This window comes from Anguilla rostrata, chromosome 4 (genome assembly GCF_018555375.3).
Source record: "Anguilla rostrata isolate EN2019 chromosome 4, ASM1855537v3, whole genome shotgun sequence".
Classification (NCBI taxonomy): Eukaryota; Metazoa; Chordata; class Actinopteri; order Anguilliformes; family Anguillidae; genus Anguilla; species Anguilla rostrata.
The window spans coordinates 64,190,923-64,207,539 of NC_057936.1; the positions used below are offsets into that span (position 1 = coordinate 64,190,923).

Genomic DNA, 16,617 nt, shown 5'->3' on the forward strand with positions numbered 1-16,617 from the left:
TACCGCCGAGGTCAGAACAGTCGCATGCCGTTTCAGGCAGGAGGAGAGCGTCGGACGCCGCGGCTCTGGGCTTCAGACGGAATAAATCACCTGGGCGCTGAGCTGCAGGTGCAGCTGGCGTCTCTCTCACCTGTCCCGGTCACCATTGGCGCCCTTGTGAACGGCAGCATTCCCAGGGTTTGCATCGCAGGTGTACATTGTAGGTGCTCCAGTGACCTCATGTTAGGTGCGCTCCTGCAGGTGCCCTTGACCCAAGGCACTGGCCTCAGAACTGGTGTTGGTCCCCGGGCGCTCACGGGCTGCCCACGGCTCCTACGTAACTAGATGGTCAAAATGTGGAGGACAATTACCCAGGTTCAATAAGATATCTTTATCTTTGAGTCCTGGATAAGCATTGGCAATAAATGTAATGTATATGTCGTGCACATCAACTCTAACAGTGTTCCAGTGAATCTTAACCGGGTTGGTGTGTACTCTCAGAGAGTTTAAGAATGCTCAGTAATCCGAGGCGGTGTTATGCTGAACTCTTGGTTGTGTTCAGGCCTGTAATGGCTGGCCTTGTTGCAGATCGGCTCGGCGCGTTCAGAGAGTCCGCTGCTCCTGGACTGGGCCCTCGGTCACCTGAGAATTAACCTACAACTGTGTTCCAGTCATCCTAGATATAATGGATTGATGGATAGTACGCGATGGGCAGTATGTGAAGATATATCCTCTGTGCTATTTTTCAGCCGTACTGTGGAAGTTTCAGAAGATGTTCCACCCTTGCGCAGTCATGCTGACGTGTCGTTATTGTTGTTGTTATAGAAGGAGAACATCAGCAAAGCTGTGCCTTATTTTTAAAGCGAAGCTACGTGTCATTTTTGCCCAAATGGTTGTTTACTTCCTGAAAAGTATGCGAGTATTCGAATGTTCTCAGCAAAAACCCTGTAAAGTAAGTATAAAATAATTCCCGGGGTTTTAAGTACGCTGCATTCAGAGAAAATTACATTTTGAGCCTACTTAACTGCTCTCTGCTAAAGAGTTCTGAACAGCTATACTCTGTAGTAGGTGCTGATTTCGATGTGGCCCATGCCTCATCTCCCTTGTCCTCCAGTTCCTGATTGGGGACACAGATTTAGGGCCTTGGTGCCTAACCACCCACTGAGCAGTCTAAGGACAGCGCTCCATCCCACATTCAGTTCCCGAAGGGTTTTCACTTGGAGACCTCTCACTGATCTGTCAGGCCCACACACCCCCATGCCATGACGAGTCTGTTGATCACAGCCTGGTGATACTATCCACGGCTTGAGCAACCGCAGTTCACACCTGTTCTATATAACATAGAGTTGTTTGCCTTTTTATGGAATCAGTTGATGCTCGTAAAGAAGCCTGCACCACCCCCTTCGGTAAGATGAGACTTGCTGTAGCATCGTTCACCACCGTACTGCAGCCCGATCGCGTGAAGTTCAGTGCACGCTTGTACGCTCGCTCTGACTGTTTTCCCTGACACTTAATTACAGAATATCATGTACCTAAAAGGGTATGCTTTGGCCTAATGCTTTCAGGTTATTGACGATTTATCATTTATACAGTATTGGCTTTTGTGACTGGGACTTGTTCATTTAAGTTTTTTTTAAAAATTCATTTGAAATTTTTTTAAAACTGATTTTTCACACAGCCCACCTGACCTTGTCTGCCAGCACACCTGGTTGGGAAACACACACACCTGTAGATATATCACCTGTGATGGACACACAAACACACACTGTTTACACCCCTATCATACAAAGGCCCTTTTTATCAAGTGAACATTATGTGAAAGTTAATGTGATGTAGACACAGGTAAATTGCCATTAAAGGTAGGATGAGATCCTATACAGTCACTGTTTGCTTTGCTTATTGCCTTCCTGTTTCAGCTTTAAGCTAATTTCCTGTCGCCGATTATTCTCAACCTCATCTTCATAATAATACTATTACTGCTACCGCTGCTGCTGCAATAACGACGATAATAATTATAAAAGAATTTAAAAACTCATAATTATAATATTCCTAATAAGCATAATAATATTGAGATTGTGGTGGGGGGGGGGGGAGGAGAGAGCTATGATTTACAATTCTAATATTCGGTCTGCCACAGGAACGCGAACCAAAATGAAACATCTGTGGTACCGCAGCTCATTATACCCTGTGACCAAGACGGAGTTTTGAACAGTTTTTATTTAAATTTTTTTTTGCCCGTTAAATTGGCACGCCCGTTAGGTAACAGGATCCAGATTCGGGGAGGCGGAGGCTTGTCGGTTGGCACGAGCAGGAGACAAAGGGGGCGGAGCTCCGGGAGGGCGTCGTCTGTGTTGCCGCCGGCGACGAGTTCAGACAGGGCCCCCGCGGCCGGTCTCTGCTAGCGTAGGCGCTAATGGCCCCTGCTGGCGGGTGGCGAAGCTGTCGGATAGCACGGACGCTGTTTTGGGGAGAGCCCGTCGTTGTTGCCGTGGCGATGATATGATATGAAGAGCCCCGACAGCCCCGCCGAGCTGCCTGTGCTGTGGCTGCAGAGATGAACCTGGTTTATGTCTACAGAGAGGTGGAGAGCTGGTCTGGGGGGGGGGGGCAACAGGGGGGTGAAGAAAAAGCACAGGGAAGGACTGAGTAATTTTATGTCCTGAAGTGCCTACTGACATGAGCCAAGATTTAAGTTTTGGTTGTATGTCTCATTCTGCATGTGTGTGTGTGTGTGTGTGTTTGCTTGTTTGTTTGTCTCTCTCTGTGCGTGTGCCTGTGCTTGTGTGTGTGTGTGTGTGTGTGTGTGTGCAAATGTTATTTTTAGATGGAAAAATAAACATTATATACCTACAAGTCTTTTTCCATCATATGTTTTTAATGTTAAGTTTCTGGATGATTAACAAAAGTATAAGGCTTCTACTCCAGTCCCATTAACTCTTGACTCTTAACCGTTATTTGATTCGAAAGAGCTTATGATTTTCTGGGCTACAGGGGTTATTACTTGCCCATGTAATAACTACTGTAGTTTGTAAGAATTCTGGAAAAATTCATACAAAACTCTGAATGTAACTGTCACCGAAATGGACAGAAAGGTAAGACATCTTGGAGGATTATGAGCTAGCATTAGCCTTATGTGCTAGCATTACCCTTTCTTCTTAAATTCTCACGTGACACATTGTATATTATTAATGTGTTGCAACAGTTCATAATTTTTATTTTAAATGCTTTTGTAAACAGGGAATTGGTGCCACTTCATTCGTGACCCATTAATAAAGCTGTGCTACGTCTGTTTCGTGTGAATTAATTGCTAACGCTCACATTACTCGCTGCCTGTAAACGCTCATGGTACATCAGGACTGACGTACCAGCTGTTCCTCAGTGTATATTTTAAAGCCATTTGTAAGGGGTGAGAAACAGCTGCCTTAGGACAGTCATTGCACTGTAAATCATAATAATGCTTTAATATAATACATTATTTAAAGGAGGTTTCATGGGAGCTTGATGGAGACGTGTTTACATCCAGGCGTTACAGTACGCCCTGTCCTGGAGTCTGTGTTCTACCAGTATTTGAGTATAAAAACATATATGCACATTCCCAGACTTTAGAGAGCAATGTAAGCCCAGCTTCATGTATTTGAAGATAAAGGCTAGATTTAGCTGGGCAACCGTTCAGGAAATAACTCACGGAATTTTACTGAAAAAGCATATCTGTTCTGTTTCTTTTTGTCACTGGCCCATTTTATCATGCGAGGCAGGGGGGACAGGTGTATTATGGGATTGCGGTTTGCTCTCGAGTCAATTCTTCCCCCCACGGGTCACTCGAAGGTCAGCGTGTCTATCTGCCAGGTAATGACCGAAGCACTTCTGCCTGTCACAAGGCTTATTTCTTTCATCTGAAAGCCGTACGATATGTGGGAATGGGCTCGGTTTTGTTATGCCATGATTGACAGGTAGTGTCTGTTTCATGATCAGCTATAGGTGCACTGCTGGGTGAATAAGGGCACAGGTTATGTGAAGAGTTAGATCTTTTTTTTTTCTTTCTCTTTTTGAAGATCTTTGCAGGCATTTTCTCAGGTGTGTTGTGAACAGAATGTCCCACCATAAATGATCTATCAACTCTTTAGCTGCTAAAGAAAAAGTAATCATTGTAACTTTTATTATTAAGTGTAATAACATACAGCGTATGTTTCCAGTCACAACATAACATCACAAAAACTTTTCCCGCAGTTCTGCATTTCATTTTGACAGACATTTTGTCATTTACGCACGTATTTTTACTTTACCTGTTTATTTATTCATCCTAGGCTTAGATTTTTTTAATCTCCTTTTTTTTTGGGGGGGGGGGGGGATAATTAAGGAGAGCTTCTCAAACTTCTCGCTGCAATTAGAAATGAATGAGAGGGAATTAAACAGAGCCAAAAACGTACTTGTTCCTCATCAGGCCATATTACCATCAAGTCTTGCAGTGGAGTGTCGTTCGGTAGTGATCCTCCACTGTGCTGAAACGCATCGTCAAGGAGACGAAACCAGAAAAGAAAAAAAGCAACTGCCAATTAATTCTGAAGATGCTCTTTTATGAGCGGCCTTCTCATTGGCCTACCGTCAGTGTTCTTGATGTGTGGGTTCTCTTGTGAGGTCACAGTTGAGATGATAGCAGAATGTGAGCTAAAGTTCCATTGCGATGGGGCCTGTGGCCGGGGGGTGGGGGGGGCAGTGTTTGTTTGAATTTGCTGAATCAGGAAGTGAGCTGCCGAGGCCTGGGGGGGGGGGGAGTCGGGGGGTGAGAGGGGGATAAGAGCCTCATTAACAGTGCCGACTGATCTGGAGCTCTGCCAGGCCCTGCTGCTCTCAGACGATGGCAGATTGGTGGGGAACATTACAGTGGAGATGAGAACTAGCATCATGCACTCGTGCGTAAGGATGTACATACATACACACACACACACACGCACACACACTCACTCTCTCATACACACACACAAGCACCAGGACACACACACTCACAGACATTCTTTCTGTCTCTCACACATGCACACACACACCCGGACACACTCACAGACCCTCTTTCTCATACACACACACTCACACACCAGGACGCACACACACACACACACACATGCACGCACACACTCGGGGCTCCAGGCTCCTCCCACATCAGTGGGACTTGTCGCTCCCGGGAGTGGAAAAGCGAGCCGCCACTTCCTGTCTGCTCTCATCTGCTCCCCCCCTCTCAGGCCCGGCCTCTGATTTCCCATCAGCCACTGCTCCCGGATCAGAGTTTTGCGTCCCCCATCATCGCCGTAGCCGCGGGCTGAACGTGCTTCACGGGAGCGTCTCTTTGTACCGCCGGCACGTGTCGCTCGTTAATGAATGAGCGGGAGATTGCGATGCGATTCTGCCCTCCCACCCCCCCCCCCCCCCAACAAAAGCGGAGGCACGGTTTCCGTGACACACAGAGGAAGGGATTCTACTTCAGTACCGTGCCTCACTGATTCAGTGTGAGGTCGACGAAGCCCTCACGCAAACAGGCAAGCGAACGTACATCCATATGTGATATAAACATGCACTCATACAGCACATGCGCGTACATACATGAACGCGTGCAGACGAGCATGCATGCACACGCGTACACAATGCACGAAAATCATGGCCAAAATCATGAACATCATGCACCCCCACGACCCTATAGATATAGATGATGGATGGATGGATGGATGGGCAGTAAGCAGGCCAAAATCATGAACATCATGCACCCCCACGACCCTATAGATATAGATGATGGATGGATGGATGGATGGGCAGTAAGCAGGCCAAAATCATGAATATCATGCACCCCCACGACCCTATAGATATAGATGATGGATGGATGGATGGATGGGCATAGCAGGCCAAAATCATGAACATCATGCACCCCCACGACCCTATAGATATAGATGATGGATGGATGGATGGAAGGATGGGCAGTAAGCAGGCCAAAATCATGATCATGCACCCCCACGACCCTATAGATATAGATGATGGATGGATGGATGGAAGGATGGGCAGTAAGCAGGCCAAAATCATGAATATCATGCACCCCCACGACCCTGTAGATATAGATGATGGATGGATGGATGGATGGATGGGCAGTAAGCTGGCCAAAATCATGATCATGCACCCCCACGACCCTGTAGATATAGATGATGGATGGATGGATGGGAAGTAAGCTGGCCAAAATCATGATCATGCACCCCCACGACCCTATAGGTATAGATGATGGATGGATGGATGGATGGGCAGTAAGCAGGCCAAAATCATGAACGTCACGCTCTTTGATTGACAGGAAAACCACTGCAGGCGCATCAAGATCTTGGGAGACTGTTACTACTGCGTCTCTGGCCTGACCCAGCCCAAGACTGACCACGCCCACTGCTGCGTGGAGATGGGCCTGGACATGATCGACACCATCACGTGAGTACGAAAGAAAGATACATTTCAGCCCGGCCATCCTTGCAAAAGGAGTCGTTGCCCACGCGCAATTTGTGGTGCAACTATTTTGAGTAGTTTCACTTTTAAAACAGGTTGTCCTAAACTTGAGATCTGTCATGCTGCAAACCCAAACCCGGAACATGTCCACTGTATTTATATGTTGGGGGTGGGGGGGGTCACCAATGTGTTAGGGAGGTTTCTTTTGAACGCCCTCTGGATGTACCAAGAGATACTGTGTATGTCTTCCACTGTGGTTCCTGTTGGACTCCGTGCAAGTTCCCATAGCAGGATGTCATAGACATCCAAATGTTGCCAAATGTCAGTGTTCCTTGTCCTATCCATTTAAAAAATGCTGTAACTTTGGATTTGGATTGTAGCTATCTGGCTATGCGTCTGCTATGGCCCTGGGTGTGTACGCTCTTACATTCGACTGCATTATTCCGCGATTGTAAGCATCGGAGAAAATCAGGTCTCAGCAGTTACAGTGCCTCACCACACGTCCGCGTGGGCGAATTAATTGCGCCTTTCACGTAAAGGAGCCCGTTTGTCTCGCTTTCACCGTTGCTTTCTCGTCCAAAATGATGAACAAGCCTTGCCCAAGCCCCTTCCCCCGGAGCTGACTGCCCGAAAACGCAACGTGATGGAAGACGACGGCCTCGCTACGAGACGCGGCTAAATTAGCGCGAAGCCAACCGCGCCGTGCAGCTAGCGTCTCCGCGTAGCAATCGCGCGCAATTTCAACGGGGCTTTCCGTCACGTAATTGTTTATTAGTCAGCTTGCACCTGTGCGGATGTGCCGGGAATTGCGGATTTCGTCGCGTGAGCTTTGTAACGTTGGCAGGCCGAACGGCGCCGTGTCTCCAGGATCGTTCGTTAAGCCCAGTGCCCAGATTCGGATTGGTGGAGGCACTAAGAAGCCAAGCGGATCCTAGTTGCCAGTGATGTCAGGCCTGGCAGTTGACTGAAAGGTCTGTGATACACTTGCCAGGGATATTAACACGTTCTGCAAATGTGTCATGGTTTCAGGAAGAAAGCATAAGGGGTCCAAAGGGAGTTGGGCTTGTAATCTAAAGGTCGCAGGTTCGATTCCCCGCTAGGACACTGCCGTTGCACTCTTGAGCAAGGTACTTAACCTACATTGCTCCAGTATATATCCAGCTGTATAATTGGATAGAATGTAAGTCGCTCTGGATAAGAGTGTCTGCTAAATGCCTGTAATGTAATCACATTCTGACATTTTGTCAATTACACTTTAACTGAAGCAGGACATCCACAGCAAGCTTATTAAGTGCATATAACATTGTAATAAGACGACATGCTGTGCAGTACAGATGTTATAACTGCTTAATTACAACTGCTCATAATAGCTGGTTTTCATAGAACCATGTAAATCATAATGTTGTGTCAGTAATGTGAAAATGCATACCAGCACATAGTTCATGACCGCATATCAGTTCTGTATCTTGGTCAGGGGTGTGGCTTTTCATTATATTAGGTTGTTCTGAAGTCCCACTTCAAGTAAAGTGTGATCAGATTGTCTTTACATCTGTACAACTTGTTAAAGGACGACCATTAACGCCACATACAGTAGCATACGGTACATGGGATTCAGCATGGCGACCTGGGCGGTTGTCATGGAAACCGAGAAACAAGGCGGATGCCGTAAGGAAGAGTGAACGCGTGGAGACCAGGGTTTCGAGCAGCCTGGCCCCCATTAAAAAAACCCTGGCCGTCTTTTCAGACGATATTGACAAAGAGCGGTAATTAAAATGGAGACCGTCCTCTGAACGCAGAACGTTCGGGCCCAACACCGCAGGGTTAATTATCAGACGCTGTTAAATAAAACAAGCAGGCGTGGCCCAATTTTGGCAGAGCTTTTGTCCTCGAGCCGGCGCACAGGGTGGAAGTAATTGAACGATTCCCAAATCTCGGATCGCGCGGATTGAGAGATTGTCAGGCCGTGAAAAGACCGGATTGATGTTTATGTCGAATGAGAAGAATGAAAGAAAGCAACAAACAAACAAAAAAAAACAAAAACAGAATGACAACAGAAAAAAAGAAAAAAAAAAACAGAAAGAAAGGGAAAGAAATGAGAGTTGGGGTGTGGGGGGGGGGGGGGGTGGGTGTGTGGGTGGGTGGGTGTATCTGGAAAGTGCAGGAAAGATCAGACATCAGTAATCGAGCCGGCCTGTGAGTCGCTTCCCGAGCAGCCGATCCACTATCTCCCCATCTGATCGCGTCTGTGGCGGATGAGCTGAGCTGTGTAGGAATGGCTGAATCGATGAGGGGAAATCCAACTCGAGGAAAAACAGCGTGTGGCCCCCTTTTTCTGCATTTCACCCGCCATAGTAATGGGGCCTGTGACACTCGAGTGTAATATTTAATTTTTTTTTTTTATTAACATTTTTTTAAGAAGGAGGAGGTACTTTAAATCTGCATGGTTTATCCCCGTTTCATTTTGTGTCAACGCATCTTACTGTTTTTATTTCTGTAAAGCACTTCCGCAAAGCGTTACAGCTCTGTTGCTGATAAGCTGATACCTAGATTTTATTTATTTTATTTCACCTTTATTTACCCAGGGTGTGAAGCAGGAGCGCCCTGCTTCACACGCTCATAATCGTGTTCAGACGGTACGGCGCGAAGCAGCGCGCGGCGTCGCTGCAGAACGCTAACGGGTTCCCCCGCTGGCTTTCGGCTGGGCCGTGCCTCATTTGGGCCGCGCCTCGTCTGTCCCGCGGCGTACGGGGCGGGGTAATTGGGCGGAGGGGCGGAAGGCGAGGACGACGCGCGTCCGGCGAGCGCGGCGGCTCGGCCCGGCGTTCCCTTTCAACCGTCGCTCTGTGAACCGCCGAGATCAAAGCGTCGACGCTTCTGATTGGCCGTTTAAACGGATTCTCCCCTCTCCCCCCTGTCAGGGCTGGGCGAACGGGCCGCTCGGCGCTGAAGGTCGCGCGCTGAAGGTCGCGGGCTGAATATTAATGCTGCTCGGGCGCGCCGCCCGTTTGAATGTCATCAAGGAGGTGCGCCGCGATGCCTCCGCCCCAAAAGGTCAAACGCCGAGGGACCGGCTCTCGCATTTCATAAATAAATAAATAAATACATAAATAAATGAATAAATAGATAAATCCAACTCTTTCTGTAACAGTTCTGAAAGGCAGTAACTGTAATTGTTGCCACGGTGACTAGCATTCGTGCGAGAGTTCTGTTCCTGGCAGTGAGTCTGAAAGTGATTTATTTTTTTCCAAATGAAAACAAAAAACTGGTTCGAGGTGGGAGGGTTTAGTCAGGATGGGTAATCACAGCTCGCTGCTCGCCAGCGACTCCTGCTGGTCAGCTGGACGCAGTCTCTCGCTTGTCAAAGCTAGGCACGACAGGTCTTCCTCCGGCTCACGTCTGTGCGAGCTTGGCGCGCGGACAGCGGCTTGAAAACAACAGCCTCTGCGTTTCTGTAGAGAGCAGACCTGGGTCAAATACGCATTTGTTTTGGATTCGAACACTTTTCTACACTTTACCGATCTTGTCTGGTGTGTTGGAACCCATGATATACTCTCAAAAAGTGCAAACCCCCGCCTTCTGGTCATATTGGCCGGCTCAATTACACCAGGCAAGACCAGTAGAGCACAGAAAAGTATTTGAATCCTAAAGAAATGCGTATTTGACCCAGGTCTGGCAGAGAGCGCATGCTGGTGAGTGCCACGTAGCGTTCCAAGCAAGCGTAAAAAAGAACGAGAGCAAGCGTTAAAAAAACAGAGGTTTGGTGTAATGCTGTTGACAGTCATCGGCGCGGTGCTATTCTTACTGTGTGTAAACATCTGGGTCACCTGAAACCATCCATGGATGCATTTTACATGCGCTCACCCTGCCCGTTTGTGATGCGGGATATATTATAATCAGTATTTGGTGCGTCCGATCGGCACTGTCTGTTCCCGTCGGAACATCTGATGTCAAGTTAATTTGACCATAACCGCTGCATTGAGATAAATCACCTCGTTGCTTTTTATTTATTTATTGTCCTGTTCGGGCACAATCGTCTGAAACATTCTGTGTGTCGCGTTCACTTCCATGATTTGAAAGGAAAAGTGCTTTGTTATCGATATCAAGGCTTTATGTAAAATCATTCCTGCATTTTTGTGCTACAAACTTGGCTAGAGGGACGTGTTTTAATTTCTTTTTGCGGATAGCAGCGGAAGCTCACTAATGTTGCCAAGTGGAAAATGTTTCCAGAAATAATATGCAAATGGACTGAGAGAGAGAGCTTAAAGTTGGTAATTATTTCAAAAGGGAACTCAGGCAGGAGAATCACTTCTGAGGAGTGGTAGCCTAATGTGCCTCCCCCCTAGTAGGCAGTGTAACAGCAGTGTGGATTTTAGAATCTCATCTGACGGCGAGAAATGCATTTTAATGCTGGCCTCTAAAGCATGAAACCATTTTTCTTATTTGCACGGCGTGCTGCATAATTTGAAAATGAGCGGACCATCGCCGCAGTGTTCTGTATAGGGACACGGCCGCCCGCACGCCCCCCCGCACGCCAGAACAGACAACCGTTGGTCGACAACCGTTCGTTTCCGTGGCTACTGTCTGAGTGAATAGACTCAGGGGCTAGCGGGGGGGCAAGGTGTGGCTGTGATCCAGCCGACCAACCGAAGGACACAACAAGGCGGGGTGGTTTTTTTTCCGGCTGACCAATCAAGGACCTTCTTCAATGGGTGGCTCTTTACGGACCATAAAGTGTGGTTATATTCAGTGTTTTGTGTGCAGGGGAATGCACCAATCAGTACTGTGGTCACTCCTCATAGAACCCGGGGACCTGAGTATTGTGACATCATGGATTTTCAGGTCACTAGGCAACAGTGATCTGAGTATATGAATGCCCAATGGATGCAGGCTAGGTGGGGAAATATGACCAGAAGGGCGGGGTTTTGCACTTTTTGAGAGCATTTCATTGGTTCCAGTGCACCAGACAAGATCAATAGAGTGCAGAAAAGTATTTGAATCCAAAACAAATACATATTTGACCCCCAGCCCTGATTCCACCCCACGACAGTAGGCGAGGGGGTAGGATCGTTTTCCTCTTGCAGTGTGGTGGTATTTTCAGAAAAGGCCTTTTTTTTCCTCGTTTTTTTTTTTTTCTCGGTGTCGGTTGGTCCCTCTTATCCGTGGCGGCAGTCGCCGAAACGCTTTAATCAGGGCGCCCCCCTTTCTGTCCGCTCCAAATCCCCGCTTTCAGGATGATCGGCAGATTTCTCTCTCCTCCCTTTGAAGTTCCCTTTCCCCCCCCCCTCCCCCCCGCTCACAGCTCTGCACAGGGACGGCGGATAGAGGGAACTGAGGAAGTCTTTCAAATCCGAAAAGTACCCGTGATTTCCTTCCGCTGCCTTATCTCCTCCAAGCACATGTGTTTGCAAAAAAAAAAAAAAAAAAGAAAAAAAAATTAAATTAAGAAATGTAAGAACTGGTTCATCATTCTTTAAGGGGAATAGGCAGAGGTAAAACCCAGCAACCCCCTCCCCTCCCCCCCTAAAAAAAAATAATTAATGTTGAACATGCTGATTTCCAGCTGTAAACTAAATTGCAGTGGACTAAATTGATTGGGTCTGTATATTAGTGACTTCATAGCGGTCTCTGCCAAGCAGAAGGTTTTATAGTCAGTGTCAACTGCAAAAGAATTGGAGGAAACTCCCGGCAGCATTACATCTAAAAGGTCTTTCCATCTAAAACTTTTACCTGCTAATATATACACTCGGTGGAACCCTTATCTAGCACAGGGTAGGGGGCGCCCTTTCGTATCTAGTACAAAGTATCCAGTATCTAGTACAGCCTGGCTTCTTCAGGGCATGGATTCAGCAAGGTGCTGGAAACATTCCTTTGGGATTCTGGTTCATGCTGACTCAATAGGATGACACTGTCCCTGTGGTTTTTTTTCCCAGTCGCTCATTGAAGCTGCGAACCTACCCGTTCCACCCCGCCCCAGCTTGTGCTGTATTGCATCTGAGGGGCCTGTGCAGGCGACTGGAGTCTTAAATGCAGTAAACTTTAAGTCACTGTCGTGTTTATGGGAAACAGCCTTGAGATAATGCGTGCTTCGCGACACAAAGCGCTATCCTGTCGGAAGTTTCTGTTAATAAAACGAGTAGACTATGGCCGTAAAGGGATGTATGTTCTCACCGACAATGCTTAGGCATCCTGTGGCATTCGAATGATACTCGGTTGGAATGAAGGGGTGTAATGTGTGCCAAGAAACCTTTCGTTTCAGACACTGGAGCAGTACAGAAAATAGAGCCTTGAACTATAAAAAAAAATGATTTTCAGGAAGAATTGCGCGTGAAAGAGACTCAGGGAGGCTGTGTTGTGGACGCAGACCCTGGTCCCTAGCGTCTGCTAGCTTTGGTTCCAGCCGCACGCTTGACCGGCTTTTAAAAAGTGGAAAGCTGACGTTGTCGAATGACCTCGTTCCCTGGGTTGTACTGAGCGTTTGCGGATGAATAGTTTGTTGGTAACGACCGATGTTACAATACAAACATGAGCTGGTGGATACTTCCTGGCTCCTCCTCCTAACTCCCTTTGGGAACTAGCAGGAACTAGTTTCCTCCAACAATTATTAATGTTCCTCAACTGCTTTTTACCAGCATGCTGTGTGATTGGTGTATCTCCTTGCTGTAACTGTACTTACCCTAATTTGGTCATTTCTGGACTGTGATCCACAGGACTGCCTGTGTGATTGCCTCTGTAGATGATTAATCCTGTCACTCTCTCTCTCTCTCTCTCTCTCTCTCTCTCTCTCTCTCTGCCCCTCTCCCCCTCTCTCCCTCTCTGCCCCTCTCCCCCCCCCTCCCTCTCTCTCCATCCCTCTCCCCCCCCCTCCCCCCCTCTCCCCAGGTCGGTGGCGGAGGCCACGGAGGTGGACCTGAACATGCGTGTGGGTCTGCACACGGGCCGGGTGCTGTGCGGGGTGCTGGGACTCAGGAAGTGGCAGTACGACGTCTGGTCCAACGACGTGACGCTGGCCAACGTGATGGAGGCAGGCGGACTGCCTGGGTCAGTAGACCTGTCCACCAGGACACCTACGTGATGCACCCTCCTGAAGACTGTGCACCAGAATGTAGTGTGACAGTGTTGTATGGTATAATGTAGTATAATGGGTAAGGAGCTGGTCTTGTATCCGAAAGGTAAGGTCCCGGGTAATTCACTGCTGTTGTACCCTTGAGCAAGGTACTTACCCTGCATTGCTTGTAGTATATATCCAGCTGTACTAATGGATGCAATGTAAATGCTATGTGTAAAAAAAAAAAAAAAAACAGCAAAAAAAAGTTGCTGTGTAAGTCGCTCTGAATAAGAGCGTCTGCTAAATGCCTGTAATGCAAGGACTGCATACACCCCTGCATCAGAACATGCATGCTATGCATGCCTCTGCATTGAATGCACAGCAGAGGCAATAGGCATCAGGACTATCGCTGTTGCCTCTGTGCAGAACAGCTTGTGGGGTCACACGTCACAGGCAGGGCCGCCGCCCCTCTGGGGATTCTAGCCCAGGCTTGACGTGGCGTTGGACTCTCTGAGTTTGTGTTTACAGGCCAGTGAACAGGCATGTTCTTGTAATTGCGTGTTCCTGCACTCTCTCTGTGTTCTCTGCTCGTCTGAGTACATCCTGCCACAGGAACACGCACACACGCCACACGCCTGCTGTCCGATACAGTTACAGAAATGCAATTGTAACAATTTTATGAAAAAAATAAGAAAAAAACTTATCACCTAGTAAGCAGTCCAGCTTATGAAAAGTATAATGGTGAATGGTTCCCCCCCTCCCCCACCCCCCCCCCCCCCCCCCAAAAACAGAAAGGTGCACATCACCCGGACCACCCTGGAGTGTCTGAACGGGGACTACGAGGTGGAGCCAGGCTACGGGCACGAGAGGAACGCCTTCCTCCAGAAGCACCACATCGAGACCTTCTTCATCGTGCCGTCTCACCGGAGGAAGGTGCTGAATGGCGTCGTTCCCGCCCCCCAAAAAAACCAGTTAAAAAAAAAAAAAATGACGCAGGGTCAGCCATTTTGAAATATGACCCGTACAGTATGTTGTGCATTACATTGTGCATTCATTTTATTTTTTTGATTTATTCATTCATGGGGACAGATTTTTGCCACTGTGGCAGTTTTATTTGGGGGGATCCCGTCTTGGTCTTTCCTGAAGGGCCTTTGCCCCCCCCCCTGCGTCGCACGGTACGAAACAGTGAGAGCAGAAGCTGAACTCAGAGCAGACGCCAGGTTGGCTTGAGAAAACAGATTTCAGGTCATTTGAGGACAGCCGCTGTGGCTGGTTGATTTTTTTTCTCCTCCCTCGCTGCAGACAGGGTTCTAACAGTGGGATTGTCAGAGCTTAAAATAGCCCCCCCCCCCACCTTCCCCCTGTCCCCCTTGTTCCCCGAACCTTCCTCCCCCCCCCCCCCCCCCTTGTGGCTCATCGTGAGCTGCTGCCTGTGTGCTGGACAGGTGAATGACTGCAAGGGCTTCTTTATCGGCCTGTGATTCTGCAGACTGTCTCTCCAGCGGTACTGTGCAGTGGAATGGCTCAGTGGGTTGAGTGTGGCTGAGTGACTCAGTGGGTTGAGTGTGGCTGAGTGACTCAGTGGGTTGAATGGCTCAGTGGGTTGAGTGTGGCTGAGTGACTCAGTGGGTTGAGTGTGGCTGAGTGACTCAGTGGGTTGAGTGTGGCTGAGTGACTCAGTGGGTTGAATGGCTCAGTGGGTTGAGTGTGGCTGAGTGACTCAGTGGGTTGAATGACTCAGTGGGTTGAGTGTGGCTGAGTGACTCAGTGGGTTGAATGACTCAGTGGGTTGAGTGTGGCTGAATGACTCAGTGGGTTGAATGACACAGTGTCATTGTATCACCCTCTGTCATGCTGCTTAATGGATCACCCCTTATTGATTATGTGGAGTCTAAACCATATTGATAATGAGGCCATTGTTACCTTAAACATATACCGTACAACAACAGCAATGTCATACAGTGTAATAATTTTATTACTACTACTACTGATAGTAATAATAATAGTAGCAGTAGTAGTAGCATCAGTAGGTAGTTGTAGTAGTAGTTGCAGTAGCACTAGTGGTATTAAGATGATGTTCTCATAATATGACATTATATACTTGTCAGATGCATTTGCAACCCTGTTTACCAGGACACTGATCAGTCTCAGCCCCTAAGCCAGTAGGTTAAATGACACTCGATGTGCACGTGTATGTAACACGATAAAGAGATGAACTGTAGCAAAGTAACACGGAAGAATAGGGAGGTAGTAGTCACAGAAGTAGTTGCGATAATGTTTATTTTGAGGAGAATTTACAGTGCTATTGTCAGATAAAAATGTTAGAGATCTGAAAGGGAAGATTAACCTACTGTACCAGAGTGAACGCAAGGTCAGGTTTATCAAGAAATTCACATATAAATAACCGGTATGAGACAATCTGGATTACTCTCGCTGTAGTTTTCGCTGATTTTGAATAATTCTGTTTGACAAATCCCCGCTAAGTGGCTTAGGAGAGAGACATTCCGCAGAATGAACTTCTTTTGCAGTGCATGCTGGGATTGACACCGCTTCAGTCACTCATTCGCGGGCTGTGAACTCGTTTAATTCCAGCGGAGCAGCCTTTGATCTGTCCAAATTATGATTCTTCAGACGGGGGGAGCGCAAGACTCCCAAAAACCACGGGATGAGAGGTGGCACTGACGCGATTGGTTGACGAGCCGAATATTAGGGTCCCTAACTACCTTTCTCAAGCTGCTCTGTCTTTTTTACTCTCATTAGCAAGAGTGAGTCTAACCGCACATGAAGCAATGTACCGTCACATTAGGAGATGAAACAGTGAAAATCATTTTGATTCTTTGTGTTGCTTCTTACCGCTGTAAAACCAAAGACCACTGTATCCAGGCAGTGGTCATGCTAGGTTATGTCCTGCTTATTAAGGGATAACGAATGCTTACGAATCACCCTAAAACAGTGTTATCACAATGTTTCACCCCACATAGCAGCTAGAGGCTTGTTTTTAAAAAGTTTTTTTTTACTCCGGATCTTCGAGGCCGATTATGATGAGGTGTGACCTACGAAACACGCAGCTCTGTCCCCAGCGACGAACACCTTGCAGGTGTCACCCATTTGCTTTTCTAACCTGAAAA

General features: G+C 47.6%; 1 protein-coding gene across 1 annotated transcript in view; it reads left to right on the forward strand.

The window, feature by feature from the left end:
- The window catches only part of adcy1a (adenylate cyclase 1a), a 68,026-nt gene that overhangs the window by 23,921 nt on the left and 27,488 nt on the right, over nucleotides 1-16,617 (forward strand). Inside the window, 3 exon segments of the mRNA XM_064334146.1 lie at nucleotides 6,302-6,429; nucleotides 13,324-13,482; nucleotides 14,281-14,422. Coding sequence (XP_064190216.1) covers nucleotides 6,302-6,429; nucleotides 13,324-13,482; nucleotides 14,281-14,422 — 429 coding nt within the window.